Source organism: Taudactylus pleione, unplaced genomic scaffold, assembly GCF_031769625.1.
Source record: "Taudactylus pleione unplaced genomic scaffold, aTauple2 ptg000225l, whole genome shotgun sequence".
Classification (NCBI taxonomy): Eukaryota; Metazoa; Chordata; class Amphibia; order Anura; family Myobatrachidae; genus Taudactylus; species Taudactylus pleione.
Window position 1 is genome coordinate 6,320,149 of NW_028284627.1, and position 23,626 is coordinate 6,343,774.

The following is a 23,626-nucleotide window of genomic DNA, read 5'->3' on the forward strand; positions in this document are numbered from 1 at the left end:
TAATATAATAATGTAACTGAGGGTTTGTGTAAGTAACAAAGCCACCACAATAACTCATTTTCATCATCTGTCATTACTTGTATGATCTTTCTCGGGAAGAAACGAGTGTTACTGACAAACGCGCTTTTCTTATCATTACCGGCTTTTCTGTATTTGTGCAGAGACACATTTGCATATCAAAGTAGACGGCTGTTTATTGCGACGTCTTATTTGGAGAAGCAATTGCCACAGCATCTAACAGGATTTGAGGGACTTAATGATGCTGTAGAAAGACTTCAAAGTTATTGCAGCAATTCCAAGTAAAAGTAGAGTTTGTAATGACGGTAGAAGTAATGGGTCCCATTTAGACCAATTAAAACTCCATTAAACCAACAGGAATATCAAAGTTTAATGCTGCATATACAGTTCAGTATCTCAAAGCACAAAGCCCTGATTGGTTTTATTTAAGTGGACTGGTGACTGTAACCTATGACTGACATGACTTCCAAGGAGTTTATGCTGCTAAAACTACCAGGTACAGTAAGGTAAAATAATAATTGTTCAAGGGCCAATGTGTCTATTTTATACACAGGTCACCTGGAAGATGCCAAAGAGGGGGGTAGTGGTATGGCACTGTGAATGTCGTCATTGAAGCCAGCCCCACTGCTCAATGCAACGAATTGCTGCCTTGTGCAGCAGCTCCACATTGCCTCAACTTACCACAAATTGCATCTTCAAGCTTTTGAACTGCCCAGTTCTCTGTGGAAGTGGGCAGTATCCAGGAGGCTGATATGCTCTCTCAGGAGTCCAGGAATGCTCCTGGAAATTTGGAACATTCCGGGAGATTAGGCAAGCATGTTCGAGGGGCTGCTGATCGCAGCCATTTTTCGTGGGTCTCCATCGTTTGCCTCACAGCCCCAGCCAAAAGCAGGGGACCAGGTGAAGCTGCAGTGGCAGTGTAACGGTATAGACCGATAGTAAGCCACAATCAGGAAAATGGCTGCTTGTTATTGGTCCTGCATTGTGCCAGAGTTTATCACGCACATGCTGGTCTCCAGTAACATGGCCCCGTGCCATGGTCCCGGAGACTTCCCTACTGTGTATGTGCAAATCTCCAGAAAAATGGTCGTAGCATAATTTTTCCTGTGATTTGAGCTGCTGCATCGTTTGCGGTGTGGAACCCACCACCAAGGGGCCCCACCCATTATAGATGGGCCAATGTATGGGGGCTACAACAAGGCAAAACAGCAGGTCAGTGAGAAGGAGGAGATGAGAAGACTGCTCTAACTTAAAAAAAAAAAAAAGTAAGAATCTTCCAAACTTTTAAATAAGAGCCATGAACAGTAACATTCTCTGCTGCTGAACATCCCTCATACATTGCATGGATGTGTATTTAGTATCCTATCCGAAACCACTGGCAGTACAGCAAAACTGTATGCACTACATAAATACAGTAGGTATGAATTCCTACTGTGCTACAGATAAATATTGATAGGTATATAGGCATCTTCTAGAGGTTATTAGAATGTAGACACCAGAATGTCGACATATTCTGCATTTTGACATGGACGTTATGTCGACATGTTCAGTTTTAACATGGGCATTAGAATTATGCTAAGATATAGGAAAAAAACAGTATGTCAACATTCTTGTGTCGACATGAATATGTTGACATTTCAGACATGTCGACATTTGTGAAAGTGGACATTTTTCTGTCAACCTAACGTCTATGTCGACATTTAGACTGTCGACATTTCCCACCACAATATTCTAGACTGTGTCCATCACCTACACAGAGTGGGGGCAGCCATTTTACGGCTGAACTAGTGTCCAGCATGTTGGCTCACTGTAAACCAGCATTGAGGCATGATGGAGCTTGGTCTGCCTGTACTCCACTGATAGTCATCTTATTATACTTCAGGGGGCAATTGAGGTAGGAAAAAGGAACTGTCGGGTCAATACCTCTGGGGCCGTAAATATCCTAAAGGACCGCGCACAATACTCTTAATTGTAGAAATAAGTTAATTCATTGCATATAAGCATAGAAAGATACACCTACATTATGTGTAATAATAACAGCGGCAGACATTTTGTACAAGTGCTATAACAAACCTAACAACAAAGCAGGAAGGAGCTGGAGGTCTGCGGGTGAACTCTCGGGGCCGCTACTGGTCTAGGCTGTACCACATGTGTTGTAATTGTATCCACCTGGCCAGCAGCGAGGTGTCCCAGGAAATTGTATTAAATTATATTATAATGTAATCTAGGTAAGGTGTCATTACTGCCCAGTTAAGTTCCCTATTTACAACTTTCCTTCAGAAAGGATTAGAAAAATGAAATATAAATATGAATAAAAAAAGACGTTCACAAAAACCTGATATTTGTTATGCATAAGTCGAGAGCAATGCACAATTGGATTTTCCTCAGGAACGTTTGGTCCACAGACCTTGCATTAAGCACGCTTCAATGCACATTAATTGAGAAATACTCCTTTGACTGCTGTGGCTGAGAGCATTAGTGAGGGAGAAATGTAGCTTACATACAATTTTGGATGAACTGCTGCCCTCTTTTAAACAACTAGTTATTTTAAAAACCCATACTGGAAAGTATGCTCACAGTCTCAGCTCATACATTAGTTCTATAAAGGTCAGTTCGCCTGTCTCTTTTTTTTTTCTTTTTCCCCAAGTCTTATACCTGGTCATAATTATGGGGATAGTGGACACGGCAAAAAAAAAATAGAATAGAAGAGTCTTTTTCATTTGTTCATGCCGTCAGCTGGGGAGTTGGCTGAGCCACAATTAACTGCTTCTGCAAATCATAGTCGGCCCAATAAATCTGGTCACTCCCTTCTCTCTCCTCAATAAGTCACCATTTGGCATTTTTAATTTATTTCTTTGGACTAACCCAGTGTTATTGGGTGTAAATGTGTGTAGGTGAAGTAATTTATGGTTTCAGGGTTTTATTTTTTTTTACAATTAAAATTTCAAATCCCCAAATTGAGGCCCCTGTAATCTTGCAGAAAAAGTGAAAAACAAACCATAAATTTAGGGATTCGTAATGATCCGAGAGCTGCGCTCTGTATGGTGTCCTACTGGCAGTAAATATACTAGCGGTTAGTTCACAATGAATTCTGTTCCTCACACGTTATGAAAAATGAAAGGTCAGAAAAACTAGACCTGTGCTTGGCACTGTAATAATTCACTGAGGTGTTTTACACCAGTGATTCTGAGACCCCCTTACTTACAGTCCTCTTGTTCCACCAGTTCCAGTTGTGGGAATATGATGTTTATACTTTGATTAAGTATAGTAATGTAGCGGTCAGTAAATAAGTTATAACTTTGTCAGTAAAGGGCTGCAAAGCGGAAAATCTACATTTCCATTTGATTTAACCACTAATAGACTCAAAACTAAAGACTGGTTAAGTCAGTGGTTTCTCATTTTAAAGATACATTTATTTACCATGTTTTGCTCTTTCACCCTCTGTTAACACCTTGGAGCGATTTTATCAGCTGCGAGTTACATCACATGTCATTTATCCATGGGTAATGTACTGGAGGCAAGGATACACTTTCATTTCATTACCTTAATTACCGTAATTTTTGCAGAAACATAGCGCACAAGGCTGCTATGGAATCTCGCTGCTAATTACATTCCACCTACAGTTTTACTAATAAAATACAATAAATAGTTGCAGCAGTGATGGAGTAAAAAACACTAACTACTCTGTTACTACGACACCTCCTTGGCGGTGGACAATATCAGGGCCCAGATGTTAAGAGATCAGCTACAGCATCAATACCAGCGGTGATTCCCGTGAGGAACGTACCTAGAGGCAGCACTTGCTGGATACACGTTTCATTACTGTCAGTCCAAAATTACCAGCAGCTTCAAAATATTTCCACTCTACCGTACTGTACACCATCTTGAGTGGAGTGTGAACGGGTAGTACATGGGCAGACTGCGTGTCAGCTGTCCTACTTAGTAAATATGTATACATAATTGTAAATAAATCAAATCTCAGAGCTCATGGCTTGTTTTATTATTAGGTTATGTTATATTAAACTATCAAATGCCAAAATGAGGGCCTATAAAGTAAAATTGGACGACGGAGGTGGCATCACTGTTGTGTCTAGGGGCGCACTAACCCCAAACTCCGCCCCTGATCATTACATTGTTAAATATCCACCTTGCACTTCCATCTTGTAAATGAGCTTGCTCAGCGGATAAATAAAGAATTTGATTGACTTAAAAATGTGTTAATGTGTTAATTTTCTTGGTTTAAGGTTAATTAAAAAAATATTTTGGTCAATCCTGTTGGGAGGTATAGAAGGAAAGAGTTGAGAAAGTCTATGCTACAGAAAGGCAGCACACATCTACAGCTATTATCTTCTAAAAGGTGCTAGATTAATGATACGTAGAATCGGATTGGTTGCTATGGGCAACACCTCCACCTCAAGAAACCCGAACTTTAGTAAATATACTCCTTAAAATCAGAAGAACCGACACACCCAGAGTTTTCTCCCGATTAGAAAGTCCACAGATGAGCGTCTTGAGTTCCCCCCACTTTTGCCCAAAGCCAGTCCAGGATTTTTATGTTTTTATGTTTTGTTCCCCTTTAAGGAATGGACTTTTAAAAAAAAAAACCCTCTCTTCTCGCTCTCTGGGATTAAAATGAATAAACAATGAATTTCTCGTGTTTTCATTTCCCAGTTTATTTGTTTTTTTTCTCTCCTAGGTCAACGAGAATGCAAAGCAGGATTTGAAAGACGGTTTATTGCTTTACAATACAGAAAATAATGTCGGACTGAAGAACGCTTGGAACATTATTCAGGCAGAAGTAGGTTTCTTTATTTTCATATGTGTATTGTATATTGCACCATGTCGTGTAATTTAAAAGCCCCATATGCTGATTGAAAATAAGATTTGTTTGTCGTTCTACCTGAAACACTGAGGAGTGCACAGTGCCCGTTTAAAGGAACAGCAGAGCGAGAAATACAAAATGTACAGATAGATAGATACAGATTCATTCCGATACCAAAGAAATCGTAAAGAGACACTATATTAAATAAGTATTATTTTATAAACATCTGCTATATATATATATATATATATATATATATATATATACACAGTCAGGTGCAGTCAAGTATTATTTTAGATACAGTCAGGTACAGTCAAGTATTATTTTAGAAACATCTACTATATATATATAGTCAGGTGCATAATATTGGGTCATTGACAGAATTTTCATATTTTGGCCTCTATTCATCACCACAATGGCTTTGAAATTAAACAAACAAGATGTGCTTTGACTGCAGACTTTCAGATTTAATTTGAGGGTAATTACATCCAAATCAGGTGAACGTTGTAGGAGTTACAACGGTTTCTATATGTGCCTCCCCCTTTTTAAGGGGCCAAAAGTAATGGGACAAACTAAACAATCCTAAATCTAACTTTCACTTTTTAATACTTTGTTGCAAATCCTTTGCAGGCAATTACAGCCTGAAATCTGGAACGCATAGACATCACCAGACGCTGGGTTTCATCCCTGGTGATGCTCTGCCAGGCCTCTACTGCAAATGTCTTCAGTTCCTGCTTGTTCTTGGGTCATTTTCCCTTCAGTTTTGTCTTCATCAAGTGAAATGCATGCTCATTCGGATTCAGGTCAGGGGATTGACTTGGCCATTGCATAACATTACACTTTTTAGCCTTAAAAAACTCTTTGGTTGCTTTTGCAGTATGCTTCGGGTCATTGTCCATCTGCACTGTGAAGCGCCGTCCAATGAGTTCTGAAGCATTTGACTGAATATGAGCATATAATATTGCCCGAAAGACTTCAGAATTCATTCTGCTGCTTTTGTCAGCAGTAACATCATCAATAAATACAAGGGAACCAGTTCCATTGGCAGCCATACATGCCCACGCCATGACACTACCACCACCATGCTTCACTGATGAGGTGGTATGTTTTGGATCATGAGCAGTTCCTTTCCTTCTCCATGCTCTTCTCTTCCCATCACTCTGGTACAAGTTGATCTTTGTCTCATCTGTCGATAGATGTTGTTCCAGAACTGTAATGGCTTTTTTAGATGTTGTTTGGCAAACTTCTTGTGAAGTCTTCTCTTGATTGTTGACTTTGACACATATACACCTACCTCCTGGAGAGTGTTCTTGATTTGGCCAACTGTTGTGAAGGGGTTTTTCTTCACCAGGGAAATAAAATAATTCTTCTGTCATCCACCACAGTTGTTTTCCGTGGTCTTCCAGGTCTTTTGGTGTTGCTGAGCTCTCCGGTGCGCTCTTTCTTTTTAAGAATGTTCCAAACAGTTGATTTGGCCACACCTAATGTTTTTGCTATCTCTCTGATGGGTTTGTTTTGATTTTTCAGCCTAATGATGGCTTGCTTCACTGATAGTGACAGCTCTTTGGATCTCATATTGAGAGTCGACAGCAACTGATTCCAAATGCAAATGTCACACCTAGAATCAACTCCAGACCTTTTACCTGCTTAATTGATAATGAAATAATGATGGAATAGCCCACACCTGTCCATGAAATAGCTTTTGAGTTGATAGTCCCATTACTTTTGGCCCCTTAAAAAGTGGGAGGCACATATAGAAACCGTTGTAATTCCTACACCGTTCACCTGATTTGGATGTAATTACTCTCAAATTAAATCTGAAAGTCTGCAGTTAAAGCACATCTTGTTTGTTTAATTTCAAAGCCATTGTGGTGGTGAATAGAGGCCAAAATATGAAAATTCTGTCAATGTCCCAATATTTATGCACCTGACTGTATATATATATATATATATATATATATGTACACAACTTTAATTTTCATAGCCCTAATACCTAGTGTAACTCCAGACATATTGGGAGGGACATCTGCTTTAACTGTTTGAAGTAGGAATATCCTTCCACGACAGAGCTTACAATCTAGGTATTGTATCAAGGGACACCGATGTCACTGCACGTATATTATAGCATGTAATAATAAAAAATATAATGTGGCGTTGTGGATATATGTTATGGAAGTTATATCTGTTTCCTATAGATGCACTGCTGTGGGGTGACAGATTACACTGATTGGTATCCAGTGCTAGGAGAAAACACGGTTCCTGATCGATGCTGTATGGAAAATTCCCAGGACTGTGGCCACAATTCCACTGGCTTAGTATGGAGAACAGTGAGTATGATTTGCACTTGTGGTGAGATCACAGCAATGTACCTGTTTTGCTCACACCAATGTACCTATTTCTTAGCTCATGTACCATTAACATAGAGTCATCCACTATGAAAACTGCGAACTATAGCGAATAATGAGATTCTGAGATCTTACGTCAATGCCAAGTTGAAGAATCAGTTGGTGTGATACGGATAATAAGCACTTACTGGCAGAGCAGTAACTAGACTTTTTGGTGCCCTGTGCCAGAAAGAGCATTGGCGCCCCACTCATTTTTCAAAGGGACATAATGCACCCAAAAAAGGGCCATGGCTTCATGGGGAAGGGCCAGGAAAGAGATAGGACAGGCCAGGAGATGCTGGGGATGAAATAAGAGGAAGCTACAAGCAAGAATGATAATAAACAGAAATTTGATAGGCCCAAACAGCGCCCCCTGACCTGTGGTGCCCTGTGTGGTGGCACTGGCCGCACTACCCTAGCTACGGCCCTGCTTACTGGTGTGTGTGCCATGCATATCGCTGCAACTTGAAGCACTGACATTAATACAGTGCAAACAGATCATGGACTGTAAGCATTTGTTTCCTATTGCTTCTAACTTTGGAGCTCATTCAGACACGCTCGCTGGGGGGGGGTCTTTGTAGCCATCGCAGAGAATTGAATCTTCCTATGTCTGTTAGTAATTGACGCTTTGCTTTTATCTTCAGGGATGTTATGAGAAAGTGAAAATGTGGTTTGATGACAATAAGCATGTTCTCGGTACGATTGGGATGTGTATACTCATAATGCAGGTATGTAACAGCTGGGAGTTTTATCATGCACATATAATTGTTCCTTTTTTGTGGCGAGGGAGATTTATGAATTCAGCTGTGGAGGTGCGGTGAATGAAGTATGATTGTAATAACACGTACATTAAGATTGACCCATGATCCCTTTATTGGCATATTTAAAAAGTCTCAAATGTTGAATTATCTTTTAATTCTTGTCCCCATTATAACGAAGCAGATCTATATCTGATTTTCTCTGCTCCCTACATCCCTCCCATAGTATAGAGACAGGAAGGGCAAGGGTTGGACTGGCCCACAGGAGTGCAGGGGAAACCCCATGTGAGCCCCACTGCCTGAGGGTCCACCTCATCCTCTAGGTGTCATATTCCAGACTGTGAACTGAATTGTACATTGTTGCTTTATTAGAAGGTCAGTTACCTTGTGGAGCAGGACCACTGACAAAATTTAGTTTTGGATTGCTTCTATAAAATCTACACCAAGATTTGCCTAACGGTTAGCAAAGAATCTGTGGTGGCTAGCCACAACCCCACTGGGGGATAACCACACCCTTTAAACATGGGAACCTATCACTGCATTCCACATTGGGCCTTTTATGCCTCAGTCCGACACCGGGAAGGGCTGGCATTGGGCAGCTAAACATGGCTTCCCTGCTACTGTTCACCAAGCAGGACATCTAGTTGCGGCTCTCCTTTGAAGTGGGAAGCGATGGAGAGATCATCATTAGTGTCCATTGGTTAAGGGGCTAAAGTCACTAAAACCTTTAAAAAGGAAATGTGGAGCAGCCAATCAGATTATCTCGTACGTTGCAGAAAATGATAGTTGACTGGTTGCTGCTATAGGCAATATCTCAACTTTTCCTTCTCAGTCGTTTTAGTAAATATACTCCAATTAGTCTGATACCTAAACAAAATAAAATCTTCTCCCACTGTAACAGTTGTATCTCCCATGTTTCCTGATCTTTTATGCTTTTGAAAATTTTACATATATTTATAGCATGGTTCTCAGTTACTCTTTTATATGAGGCAACTTGTATTTTTGGTTTATTGGCCCTGTGAACAAGTGTGCTGGTGCCCCCGTTCATTATTCAGTACCCAACTTCAAGAAAAGTTTCCGTCTACAGTCAGTTGTAGAAAGTTTCTACCTCCCAAAGACATATTATCCTGTCATTTCCTGAAATAGGTTACCTGTCTCTTCTCAGAAATGTATTGTTCTCTGAAGTATAACTGCTCTTAAGGTCCTTCACGGCAATTCTAATGAAAACCCGGCAACAATTACTGACGCCCTTTACAGTCTGAGAGTAAACCTCAGAACCTTGAAACACTTGTGCGAAATGCAGAACAATATTGTGTTCATGCAAATAAACACATTTAAACTTTCTATCCAACTGGTTGAAATAATTCACAATAGTGAACCTAAATGTGATCAAAATAAATAAGTAAAAGCAATTGGCTGCATTTTGCAACAAAACATTTTGGATGTTCAGCCAGTTTAACTTGAATATATTGCACAGATATTTCTATGGAGTGTGGGCCATTAATGTTCGGTCGATTGCATTTACAGCACCTCTATGCGTAATATTGTTGCTTAACTTTGTTTAAATTCACCTCAGTGGAGCAACAACGAGTTTGAATTTGCCTAAAGGAGATGGCTTTTTGTTTATTGTTTTATAAGCTCAATTAAGTTTTATTTAAACCCTAATACCTTTGGTGTGCAGTGCATATGAGGCATGAGATGATCTGCAGTGTGACTGCAGCCGGACGAGGGGTAATATATGCCTCGTTTAACCTTTACGATGATGAACATTTCCACAGATACATTTTCTAAAGATAGAACTGTGCGCTCTTTGAAGAGGACCATGGTAGACATTATATCGCCTTTCTCTGTGACACACGTACAGCGTTATGGGAAAGGTTTTTCCAGTGCACATAATGAAAGAAGCTCACGTTTTGTAGCCTGAATGACCCATTGGCGCTGTCAGACAAAAGGACACACCGTGCTTTAAAGGCCAATTTAATTTCACAAAGTTCCTACATTTTTACAGAAGATAATTGGGATTGTGATGTGTGGCTTTCCTGCCATCACTGTTTTTTGTATGCCAGCCTGCTATTACCCAGGCTCCTCTTCACCTTGCTGCATAACGCTGATGCAAGAAGAGCGGCACCGTGATTGGGCACTGACGTACCTCTCAACTGTGCCGATGTAGACGGGACATTCCAGATTTCAGGGCTATGTACTCCCTTCCTGATAGGGACAAATGTTTCCGGTAGTAGTAAAGTGTCCTCATACGCTATTGCTGCAGTCGTGCCTAACAGCCCTTCTTGGTGCCAAGTCCTGTGCGAATCATCTTGCACCACATGTCTTTTTTGGGTCTTTCTTGCCCAAAAATGCATTTCAATAAATCTGTCATGAGACTGCACTGATTAATTTGATATGTGACACCTGTATATCTATGTGCGACTGAGTCTGAGGTTTTTCACGCCAAGGTCCGTTGTGCTTCGTATGCAGACTCAGATACACACAGTTATACAGTTGTTGTATATCAAATAAAGCATTTTCAGGTGAAAAAGATGTTAAAAAAAGACGGTCAGCGCAAACATCCTGACAGCTCACTTGTGCCAGGCGTCTCGTGCCTCATGGCATATTGAGGCTAGGTGTGTGAGGAGACATCTGTACCTGCCATTCGACACTGTGGTGAACGGGTGCCACATCCAGTGAACTGGTGTTTGGCAGTGAATGCTGGGCAATTTAATGCTTTTCACTGCTAGGCACATCCACATTGTGATGTAGAGGTGTCCCTGGGAGGTATGTCTGAATGATGCTATCATTGCCCGCTTATTCCAGTTAGTGATGTCATTTCAGGGGGTCATTGAACAGTGGCAGCGTTGTGGTCATTGCAACTTGCTTAGCCATGGCATGGAAACCATTCGATGGTTGACTAGTATGTATGCGCACTGGACACCAGACGTTTGTCTGCTCTGGACACACTTTCCTGGTTAACAGCATAATGGAAATCTGCTGGCACTCAATGTTTGTCAACTATAACAGTCCTAGCATCGCATGGAAAAAGAATTTCAATTGGATCAGAAAGATCGATGGTGGCCAACCACCATCGGTTTCTGATGGCCACCCCCAATTCCTGTCAGTGGGTCTGATTCACTACTGCTCACAATTGCATGCGTATGCATCGCAGTGCACGAACGAACCGGCCACTACGATCGGGGCTGCGATCGCATTGACTATGCAGACCCATTGCAGAGTGATTGACAGGAAGTACCATTTGGGGGTGGTGACGGGGGGTGGTTGGGGAAACGCAGGCGTGCCAGTGCGTTTGAACGCCGTTGCATGGGCGTGCATAAATTATCTACTGCGATGATGTATGCAGCCTGAGGCCTCATAGCGTGCAATGAAGTTAGCAATTCCTGAGTAAGGTCTGACCTTGTGCAAGTGTGCATGAGGTTGTGATGGTACTCGATGTTACCGATGGTTTTGCAGTCTTGCTAAGGATTACGGATGTGTGTAAGGTAAAGTGAGTGTCCTTATGTAGTGCTGCGACGGCATAGCGATCGCCATGGATTAGCATACTATCATAGTGAGACTGCGTGCGTAATCGTTATTGCATTCGCAGTTGCAATCCTTGATGAATCATGCCCAGTGTCTGAGTAACCCAAGGGTATAAATGTAATAAGGAAGGAGTGATGCTCCTCATTGCCTCTTATTTTTGCCCTTATCACTGCACACTAATCGTATCTGTTGACAGCACAAATAAACTGTTGTCTTGTCTTATGATATGAATACCATGTTAAAAGAAAACACAAAAAGTAATGTGTTTAGTGAATTGCAACAGGAAAGAGAAGATAATGCTGAATTTTCAAGTCGAAAACAGAGTCTTAGAAGTAAAGTACAAGGACAATAATATATGCAGTATTTATTATTACAATTTACCGTGCAGATATTTTCTGCATTTTATAGGATAGATTTTCAGGTACTTACTAATTATCTACAGACTCCGCAGTATTTCATCCTGACAGGGCTGGCTGTATAACTACTCACTTGTTCAAGTGTGCTGTCAGCATTCCTAGCTATCAACATTTATAGGCAGGAAATTATCCTAATCCCCCTGGCAATCTAAAATTTTAACACACAATCAAAATATATATATTTTTTGCCCATTTTTACAGTCTTTAACAATTTGTGCAGGCAGCCCAGCTCACGGCTTTTGTGTAATAAGTCAATGTAATAAAATTATTTTAATTGCCGCAAATTGTAACTTTTAATTGTGGTGATTGACATGTTTATTTATTATCGCTCATTAATAATATAGCGCAGATAATATTATTCAGCACTGTATAGAGAATGTGTAACCGTTCATATCAGTCGCTATACCATTGAGGCTTACAATCTAAATTACCTACCCCCCCCTCCCCTCAAAAACAAGCATATATTCACTCACTAGAGGCCATTTTGTTTGAAACAAATTATCCTACTAGTATATTTAAATGTCCATCAGTGCAATTTATTCACCATTATTAATAACGATCTGTGGTTGTAGCTTACGCCTCCATCACTGGGTGCAAAGACAGCGAATGCGCCTTTTGCACCCCCGTTTTATTGTGATGTCGCCAGGACAACTGTAGAAGTAGTGAATCCAATGGACAAGTCACAGCAGGCAGCTGTATTAATGTAAACCAGCCTCTCAACAAATATTAGATCCAGTGTACACTGAATCTATCGGTGCTGGCAAAATGAGAGACCTCTCAGAGTCCGCCATACGCTTAAAAATAAGGTAATTAAAAGTTGAACAACCTCCCCCCCAGTACATTATCAGCAAGCTTCATATCTATAGAACCAAATAGGGCTTCACTGTGCTGGCCACTAAGAATGCTGAGGAGATCAGAATCAGGGCCTTGGGAGGATGGTTCTCCTCTTCATTGAGTGTTCACAGAAGCCAGTGAGGTAGTTATCGCTGGGCTGAAGTAGTATCTCAACAATAAGGACTTGTCATCCTATTCTGCTTTACACGAAACAAGATATTTCTAACACAGAACAACCATAACTCATCATTCTATTTTGAAAGACAAATATTTGGGTCCAATGGAGGGTTGAGCACCATTCGTTTGTAATTACGGGATGTGGTGAATTTGCCTACTATTGGGATGCCAGCGGTCAAAATCCCGGTGCCAAAATCCCGACCCGCGAATAAAACGCCGTCCCTGGAATCTCAACCCGTGGCCAGTACACCAGCACCAGAATCTCATCATCAGTTGAGATGCTGACGATGGAATTCCGATAGCTGGCATCCCGATCATAAGTGTAGTGGACCGGGTTAGCCTTTAACCGCTAGGAGAGGGTTAGGTTAAGACACCACGGGGAGGTTAGGGTTAGGCTGCGGGAGGGGAGGTTAGGGTTAGGGTGTGGACAGGGGTGGTTAGGGTTAGGCATCACCGGGGAGGTTAGGCACTAAGGGGCGTGGGTTCGGTTTAGTCACTTAGGGCGGAGTGTTAGGTTTTGGCACTAACAGGGAGGGTTAGGGTGTGGGGTAGGGAGGGCTAGGGTTAGGATGCAGTAAGGGTTAGGGTGTAGGATAGGGAGGGATAGGATGCAGGAAGGGAGGGTTAGGGTGTAGGATAGGGAGGGTTAGGATGCAGGAAGGGAGGGTTAGGGTGTGGGTAGGGAGGGTTAGGATGCAGGAAGGGAGGGTTAGGGTGTGGTGTAGGGAGGGTTAGGATGCAGGAAGGGAGGGTTAGGGTGTGGGGTAGGGAGGGTTAGGATACAGGAAGGGAGGGTTAGGGTGTGGGGTAGGGAGGGTTAGGATACAGGAAGGGAGGGTTAGGGTGTGGGGTAGGGAGGGTTATGTTACAGGAAGGGAGGGTTAGGGAGTGAAGGGTGGAGGGTTAGCATACTTACCTAGCCTCTGTCGGGATTCTCAGCATCAGGATGCCGCTGTCTGTGTTTTGACAGCCGGCGTCCCAACTGCCGGTGTCCCATACCCATCCCGTAATTACTACAGCATTGCGTGAATGCACATAACTGTGAATATACAGTATACTGATATATGAGAGTTGGTGCTCATCTCTGTGGCTGGACTGCCGCTATCCATACGCTTGGCTTGATATGCAGCATCACTACCAGTTAGCATTTACAACCCGCTCTATCCTTAGTAAGAATGGTCTAAAAACAGACGTAATTACACACAACACTGCATAGCCCAATTCCGACAACATGTCCTCACTAAACTGGGCCTACGTGCAGACTCCCTGTTACCACTCAGGGCCTGTTTCAGAGATGGACGCACATCGAGTGATTGTTTGATATCGCGCATGCGTATAAGCCACACTGTGCGTGCGCAGCAATCGCATTGCGATTATGGACGCACAGAGGATCCCATCACAAAGCAACTGACAGGTTGTCAGCGTTTGGGGGTGGTAACGGGGAGTGGGCAGAAAACCGCAGGCGTGCCTGTCCGTTTAAACGCCGTTACATGGGCATGTATAAATTAGCCACTGCGAGTACATGTGCAGGTCGGTGTGTCAGAAGAGCTCCCAAGGCTGCGGCAGACTTTCCGCAAGGGTAATTTGGCCGCTGATGTGCGTCGATGTTACCGATATTTACGCAGGTATGTGTCATCGCACACAGGTAGGAAGGTAGCAGCGGGCATCTTTATGCTCGAATGATCTTTGCTAACATTATCGTATTTTCGCTGCTGCTTTGCATATGAAATCGTAGCTGCGATCTCATTAGCGCCCGTCTCTGAATCAGGCCCTCAATTCCACCGCTTCAAACACGAATTGAGAGGAGACTGAGATGCATACGAAACAGCCGCGTCCATACTTGCGTACTCTCTTTCTTGGAGCTGTTGAAATGCAAAGATGCGCTTGATACATCCGCAACACTAACCGGTGTTTAACTCTGCATTAGCGCTAGCCTGTACATTAGATCCAATTTCCCATTTCAAGTTGAAGAGTTCATTTATTCTTGTGTGTTAAGTGATTCCGTTTCAAAGTAATTGTCCTTTTTAAAGTGAGTACTTAAAATACCGTAATTGTGCCAAGGTCTTTCAGCCACCTCTGGGTTAATATAAATCCAAGTGTTCGGGGAATGAGTGCACCTTTGATGGGCACATCTTTTTTTAACCATGGTAAACATGTAACCAGATGAACAGATTTTTCTGTGGCTTGGATACGAGACAGCGTATCACTGCAAATGGTAATTATATGTAAAATAATCCCCTCTTATAAGCTAAATGTGTTTATCAAAGAGCTTGCTGGATAAATGTTGAATAATACCACTTGTCGTCTTTTATTTATAGATACTCGGAATGGCCTTCTCCATGACTCTCTTTCAGCAGATACACAGGACTGGTAAAAAATATGATGCCTAGAGATTTTCAATGGGACATTGGCATAATCATGCTTGGCCACGAAGTGCGTCAAGACTCAAGGACTCCTAATGATTGTTACAGTAACGCCGTCTGACCTTCACTCCAATTCAATACTTCGCAACTGAATCTTGTTACCAGACTTACATTTTTGCAGACTGCATCTACTATTAATTTGCCAAAGAAGAAAGGAAATCCACAAACCCAAGTTCCTTCCTCGGCCTGCTCTAACACTCTTCTTAAACGTCTCTAAAGAAAGAGCTTTGCATACTAATATACTTAAGACTCTTACCAATACATGACGGATAGGCTTATGCTTCTGGAACATTTTGAAAAAAAAAAATTATAATAAGGTCAAGAACACTACAAAATGAAAGACTTAATAAAGCCATTGAAAACCAGCCCACAGCTGCAAAACCAGTGATATGGGCCAGTTTGCATGGAACTTACTGCAACTTTTTTGTACCTTATCGGAAATGTTTTTTGTTACAGACTATGGTTAGGACTAGCGTTTTCATTTATGTGTTTTAAAACTTTTACCCTTTTTTCCCTCTTTTTGATTTATTTTACACAGATTTTCTTTTAATCAACACAACTAAATTCTGTGTAATCTTTAAAGGATGCTTAAAAAGGAGGCTTAAAATGGGCATCATTGGTGAAATTCAGAGCTGACACATAATGGTTGATAACCTCTTTTATTGTATACGGTAACCAAGTCACCTTCAGCTAGCCAACTCTTCATACATATACTGTACGTCAATATTATTTTTCACAATATAATGGTACAATGACAATATTGAATTCTTCTCAGAAACATTGGATTCAGGTTATACCATTATTTAACCTCATTTTAAAGCAACAATCCATTTGCATTTATTGTTCTTTTTATTTTAAAGTTCCATATTATATTTTTTACATATTTATATTCCCATTAGAGGCATTACCATGGATACCGATTGTCATAATAAGTATTCTATGCTTGAGATACTGTAACAGTGCAAGTTAAAATTCCAGAAGGACTTACTGTATGAAGCAGGTCTTGCTTTTATGTAACCACAGTTATAGCATACCTGGACGGATAACTATCTATGATGTTTGCAATGTTGGAAATACATTTCTGTTTGTAGCAATCCCTGATATAGGGAGCTAATGTACCATATGAAGACATGATAAGTTCTGACACTTGTCTGAGGAAGTTTTATATTGGAGAGCTATGTGTAAGGAACATAAAGGGCACCTGTCAAGTATGCAAGGTAGAAGGAGCCATTTTGTAGGCTCAACCAGTGCTTATAATAATACTGCCTATCCATTCAGTGAAGTAACTGAGGCAGCCATTTTGTGGGCTAAACCACTATTCATTCACCAGGAACCAGTGATATTACTGAGGCACCCAGTGCAAAACAGCTGTTATGGATTGTTGCTGTATCCTGTTACCAGATAAATAGACAAACAACAGTATCTTTGCACCTATATGTTCCATCTACCACATTTACTAAACCATGTACAATTTTTAAAAGGACATTCCTGCTAAACACTCCAGCACATACCTCTAGTTTTGAATGCTGCTTTTTACAATGCCCATGGTTTGGTCGCTGGTGTGGGCATTACTTACATGCTGCTGCTTTACATAATCACGCCAATAGATGAGAAGAAATAGGCCATTTATAATGTATATATTCATCCTGCTCGAGCTGTACTGATGACATTGCTTGCATTTGTAAGAACCCATCAATATAGAATGAGCCATATCCTGATGTGAAAGCCTGGGAGAAAAAAATGATGAAATATATTTTTATAGGTAAAAATGTAATGTGCTCGAAAGCACCATATCTCAGCTGTTGAGATAATTGCTGTATTATGAGGACTTTCCTGTCACATGGCTATGTAAACAGTTTCAAACAGGCAAATCAAGATATGACTGGATTTCATTGGTGTATGATTTTGACCATGTATAAAATATATTTTGTGGTTAACTTGTTACAAGGTACTATAGCTGCCAATGAATGTCATCTGTAAATTCCTACCCATGCAATTACCACTTATCAAACCATCAAAACCCTCAGTCAATTAAATACAATGACTAAGGGGCATATTCAGTTAGCCGCTGGGTTGTCCCCGTGACTAATTGCCGTGGCGGTCTTATTCAATTGCCGTGGATTCCTCGCGCGGGAGTCCCTGAGACCCCATGTGCGAGTCCCCGCAGCCGGACTTTACCTCGCAGCTCCTGGAGGTGCGAGGTAAAATCCTCATTAATACAATCAAATCGGCCTCACGCGCGGGGGAAAAACACATTGATTCCGCAATTTACGATGAATCAATGTGTTTACGCGCATTCCCGACTTTACGGCGCGGGGAAAAGGCTATTTAATTGAATAGCTTTTCCCCACGTTGCGGGGATTTAGGACGGCAATTAGTCGCGGGGATAACCCCGCGGCTAATTGAATATGCCCCTAAGAGGTAGATGTACTAAGCCTTGGAGAGAGATAAAGTTCCAAGCAATTAGCTCCAAAATTTTATTTTTAAAACAGTTTGTAACATGACAGTTGGGAGCTGATTAGTTGGTACTTTCTCTCTCTCCACTTTATCTCTCTCCAAGGCTTAGAACATCTACCCCAAATTGTAATAACTCAACTAATCTTGATTTGAAGAATGATACTATTGTGTGGGGAACTTATAATTATGACTTATTAAGATGACTGGACAGTGACTTTTGCAAATCTACTTGGATGGTCCTACAATTAACCGTGAAGTACAGTATGACTAACTGCATTAGGAAACACTTGGCCTATTTATTTGCCAGCTCCCGGTTTCTTTTCATTTAAGCGAGCGATAAAGTGGCATATTCTCTCATTGTATGAATTATTCTAGCATTCCTTTTGTAACCCAGAATATTATGATCTGAAAAAAAGGCAAACAAACACGATTCACCACTTTCATGCATGAATTTACTTTTCAGTGGGTAAAATTCTGCACGATGGAGAAGATACGGATAATTGTTAATTAGCCTAAGTTCTCATTGTCACTTCCCCTTAACACTAATCCCATTGGCTGTGGTCAGCTACAGTATTCTCAGTATGCCAGCAATGCCAGCCAGGCTACCTAAGGTGCCAAAAAATTATATCCCACCTCCATCGCAGCCATGCTTATGGTGATGACAAGTTGATGCCTTTTCAGTGACATTTGCTGAGGTTCTAAAGCTGATCTAAGATAAAATAACTTGATTAAAACCAAGAGAAAACAGCAATCAAATAAGTTCTGCTTGTTGAGAATTGAAATGTTTTTGTTGTTTATTATGACTATATGGTTTCTTTGATGGGCAAGATGGTAAGAAATGCCTAAAAAAAAAAAGAAAGAAACACCAGTTTACTTTGACTTTAATAAATAAAATTGGGACCAGGCGTAAATTCAGGTTTTCATTTGCTAAATGGAAACGCTGATGGAAGCATATCTGCTGCTATGAAGATTTTCGATCAGTAAATTCCTTGACCATTGCCCACAATAGAGTCTTCTACAATACTGTATTTTCAGATATTGCAAATGTTATTTTACCTGAGAGTACCTCTCCCTTTTCCGTTAAAGCTGGGCACACGCCATACTATATATCATCCGATATATCGTCCAGACGCAGCGCAGAGCGATATATTGTACACATCGTATAGTGTGTACGCCTGATCCATCGTTGCCCATCATCGTTTATTGAATCGTCCCATTGGATGCTCTGCGGTAACTTTAGTTTAGCAATTTAATATGACCGATTGATCCAGTGAAGACATTGAAATGGGGGCAAATTGTATTTCTTTAAATCAGTGTGTTACAATAACACTTGCTCTCTCTGTAAATTATCCAAGCAGCTGGATCTATTCCAAGTTGAACTTCGTTTTAAGAGGTAGATTCAGTTTTAAGCGATGACCTTGAAGGGTTGCAGGAACAGTTGGGCGAAGGTATTCTGTGGCCAGTAGCATCGTCATACGAGTCCATCAACATTGCTGTAGTTGTGTATAGAAAAGTTAACAATGTTGGGGTATCGTATACTAGCCAAGAAACGCTGCGGCACATTGCAGAGCATCGAAGCTTCCCTTATTCTTTAGATAAGGTTTATTTCCAGTTTAATGTACAACCAAAATAACTTTGACAATAAACAGAGCCTATTTGAAAAGTAAATGTCCATATGTGCTTGGACAGCCCTTTTCAATAAAATGAGGCATGTGCTATACCTACAGCTGAAGTTCTTTATTTGGTAACTTTGCCATATACTAAATTAAAAAATAAATTATATATATAGTAAAACAATCATTATTATTTTTTCAACCAAAAATATTCATCCTTTAAAAAGTTTATGCAGGATACTTGATTACATCTTAAGTGTACGTTGTGGTTGGTTTTTGTACAATGATGTATTTATACTAGATATTCTTAAAAAATATTGTAAATTTACCTATTGGTATTCCTTGAGGTTATTTTTCTAGATTGCTTTGCAACATTTTTGCTGTAGTAGCACAGAATATTTATTTACTTTTTCTTTTTTTTACAATGTTTCAATTTGTTTAATTATATATAAATTGTTATAGTGGAACACAAAGTTCACCTAGTTAGGTCTAAGTTTTCTGATGTAAGCCTATGAGGATATTAAAAGGTACACTATTGCCGATACAGTGTACTGTAATAAATGAATACTATCATAAAAATCACAAAAACCAACCATAATATTTATCTTGTGATATATACATTGTTTTTCTCTGTTAGTTTATTTTTTAGAAAAAAAAAAAAACTTCACTACTTTATTTTAAAATTGCACCTTTTGCTTTTTACGGTGGATTGGCTGTCTTAATGCTTCTGCCATTTAATTGCAGACATTTTTTAGCATGTTTTTGAATAAAATTATTAAGTCAATGTATTTTTTTTTTTGGTGTAACATACATTAATTTCTGTAATGTTAATAATCGTAAAATATGGATTCATGCAAGTATAGCACCAACTGCCAAAGGAACAGTATTACAAATACATTAAGATGCTTGAAATCAGAATGTTGGCACGTTGAATGCATTTTACAGCAGCGTTATTACTTCGGGTTGGCAACTACAGTGTTCTCTATCTTCAAGAAAGTAATTACTAGGCAGATATTTATCAAATCTTCTAGAGAAGACAAGTGGAGGTGTATGCCATAGCATCCAATCAGCTTCTAGTTATAATGTTATAGAATGTACTAGATAAATGATAGCTATAACCTGATTGGTTGCTGTGGGCAATACCTCCACTTGTTGTCTTTAAAATGTTTGATAAAGATAATCAGTCAGTGGATGGTTCAGTCTGAGAGGGCCTCTAGCGCAGACCTCTGTACCTTGGGTGATGTCACATAGGAGATCGTCATTCCACATTTAAAGCTTACAGTCTATTTCCTCAAAATTAAAATAATGTGTAAATAATGTGTAAATAAATGTATTAAAATAATACATTTCTATGAGTAAAAGATAGAGGGCACTACACCCTGACAGCAGAATTTTGGATACACATCCAATGTGCTCAATAAAAATTCTCACAGATTGAAACTAGTTATATTTGATCACACCCAGGGGGAGATGTATCTTAGAGAGAGACAGAGTGGCGAGAGATAAAGTACCAAGTAATCAGCTCCTAACTGCCATTTACAGGCTGTGTTTGAGAAATGACAGGAGCTGATTGGTTGGTACTTTTTTCTCTCTACACTGTATCTCTCTCAAAGGTTTGATAAATCTTCACTAGTTACTGCCACACACAGCTTTTTTTAGCGCTCCTTAAGCTATGACATTTAGAAGCGCTGTACATTTTCAGTGTTTCGATAAAAGACAGATTGGGAGCGCCTTTGCAGCGAGGAAAAAGCGTCCGTGTGTCACCGCCCTAAGCTCTTTTAGGAGATACGTGAACTTTGTACTACCATACCATCAAACATTTGTATTTACACTATAATTGTCTTAGACAAGATTCATAGATAAAGATGAGTTTTAAGAGAGAACCAATACACCAGCAGTTCTCCATCTTCAATTTCACTATGGATACAATTTGGGGGCTCCATGGGGCTCCATTGCTTATGATTAGTACTGTCATATGAAAAAGGCAGATTATGGAACACAAGATTCATCTCCATTTTTATTTAGTGAAACATTCTAAAACGTATTTTGATTATACAGTTCGAAATTAATCCTGCGCTTTTTATTTTTTAAAGTAAAGTTTCTGCTGTGTGTTTTAACTGTACAGAATTTTTTGCCCACTACAGCAGTACAAGCTTTACGTAAATTTACAACAAATCCGGTATATGTTGGCCAAGCTTTAGATTTTGCCATAACATAGTGTTGCTTTCCGAAAACCAACTAATGCTTATATTAATGAAAATTGCTAAGTGGATTCTTACATATATTCTAAACACATTTATAACTATCAATATTATATACTATAAGCATACCACCCAACAGTCCAAATTTTGATGGGACAGTCCCTATTTTAGCTGTCTGTCAGGATGTTGCGGTAAGTTGGGAGGTATCTCCATAACAACACCAAAAAAATGGTGTTTTAATCTGAAAAATGGTGACAGGGGGTGTGGCCATTGCCCAAATTGATGCGGCTACTATACAGTTTACCATAGCTTACCAAACTGTCACAAATTCACATTGACCAATGTTTGGAGGTTTTTATGAGTGGTGAAATTAACATTAAGGTCACTATGTTGTATATTTTTATTGACATTACTTACCGTGTAAATTTGTCTTTATTAGGGGAAAGGGTATAAGGTGAGTTTTATTTGCAAAAAGTTCAAATCATCTAATGGTGATAACTTTTGCATATAGTACAGCAGGCAGAGACGTGCAATTAATTTTCTTCTCTTTTTTTAAGTATTATTATTAGGGCATGTGATCAACTGTATTGATTTTATTTTATTGTTATAATTTTTAATGAGCTTTTTCTTTTTCTCCTATTAACACCTTATGCATTGTTTGTGCTTCTCATCATGCTATGCATGTATTCTTTCTAATATATTAAGCCATTTTGATAGCTCATCCTCTGCTGGAGGTGATATTTTCCTATATAAGAAAGCAGTGTTTTGCTAATATTTTACAACTTATTTATTATAAATGTTTAAGTTTTACACTACAATATAAATCGTAATTATATCCATCATCCTTTAGGTAAAAAAAAACAAGTAAATTATAAAATGAAGCTTAGCCCAAAAGTAAAAAAAAATAGTTTTGGGTAGAGTTCAATGGACGAATATGAAAAAAAGATTTTGTATTCACAATCTTTGCTCAGTGGTTGTCAGGGTTTAATTGAGCTCCTAAACTACATTTTTAATGTTGGATGCAGCTATCTTTTAAAGCCCCTGACCTACCCAGATTTTCGTTCCAACCAGCCAACTAGTAGGATGATTGGAAAGATAATTGTATGGTGTATGGCCACTATAGTAATGCAACATAATCGTGCAAGTAAATATTAAAACTAAGCATTATTAAGGTATTGAATTGTTTAACATGTTGTTGTAAATTATTTTAAATTGAAATATTGATTGAAGCTAAAATTTCTCGCGTAAAAACAATTGCGATTTTTGTTTGAAAAGAATTTAGTCATCAACGTCACTCGTTTGTGTACAACTTCACTTAACAAAAAGACTAGTTTAAAAAACTGACTTGAAGCCCAGGGGATAAACACCACATATGCAATGTTTAGCACTGTGAAAGTTTAAATGCATTTAAATGCGTTCAACATATCTCATACGATGTATCATACAGGTAATCATGTTCTGGGCTGTTTTCTTAAAATTTTCTCTCTTTGTCATTTTAAAGATCCTGTCAAATCAATGCAATACAGCTTGGTTACACACTACTCTCTTTGTTCCTTAACTTGGTAATATGTTTTAATCATTGTATAAAAGGTGGAGATATTTTTGTACAACCTGCAAAATTAAAACATTTTGATGTGATAGATATTAGAATCCCAATATGCCATTCCATCCAGGTTTTCGTTTCACTTCTGTGTACCCCCTTCTATGCAATACTTACTTTAGCCTTTGTACAAATTATTTTGTATTAGTAATAATGATAGATAAAAATAAACTATGTGCTATAAACAATGTCTCGTACCCTGACTGTCTTATTGTACAAGCAATTTGTTTTCTGAAAAGTGTTTCACATTAATATAAAGTTCATTTATTTTGTTACTTCGAAAGGAAAGAAAAATAGCGCTCTACGATTATCTGTGTACAAATTCTGGACACCCGACAAATCTGTTTGTCATTATACTGCATCCTGGTACTGGCTACTTGTTTCACACCTTGGAC

General features: G+C 39.6%; 1 protein-coding gene across 1 annotated transcript in view; it reads left to right on the forward strand.

Annotated features, from left to right (window-relative positions):
* The window catches only part of TSPAN9 (tetraspanin 9), a 178,693-nt gene extending 155,288 nt beyond the window's left edge, over positions 1 to 23,405 (forward strand). The window contains exons 4-7 of the mRNA XM_088478915.1: positions 4,715 to 4,816; positions 7,036 to 7,167; positions 7,869 to 7,952; positions 15,256 to 23,405. Of these exons, the coding sequence (XP_088335041.1) occupies positions 4,715 to 4,816; positions 7,036 to 7,167; positions 7,869 to 7,952; positions 15,256 to 15,327 (390 nt within the window). The 3' untranslated portion in view covers positions 15,328 to 23,405. The remainder of the gene's footprint in view (positions 1 to 4,714; positions 4,817 to 7,035; positions 7,168 to 7,868; positions 7,953 to 15,255) is intronic.
* Positions 23,406 to 23,626: the final 221 nt, after the last annotated feature.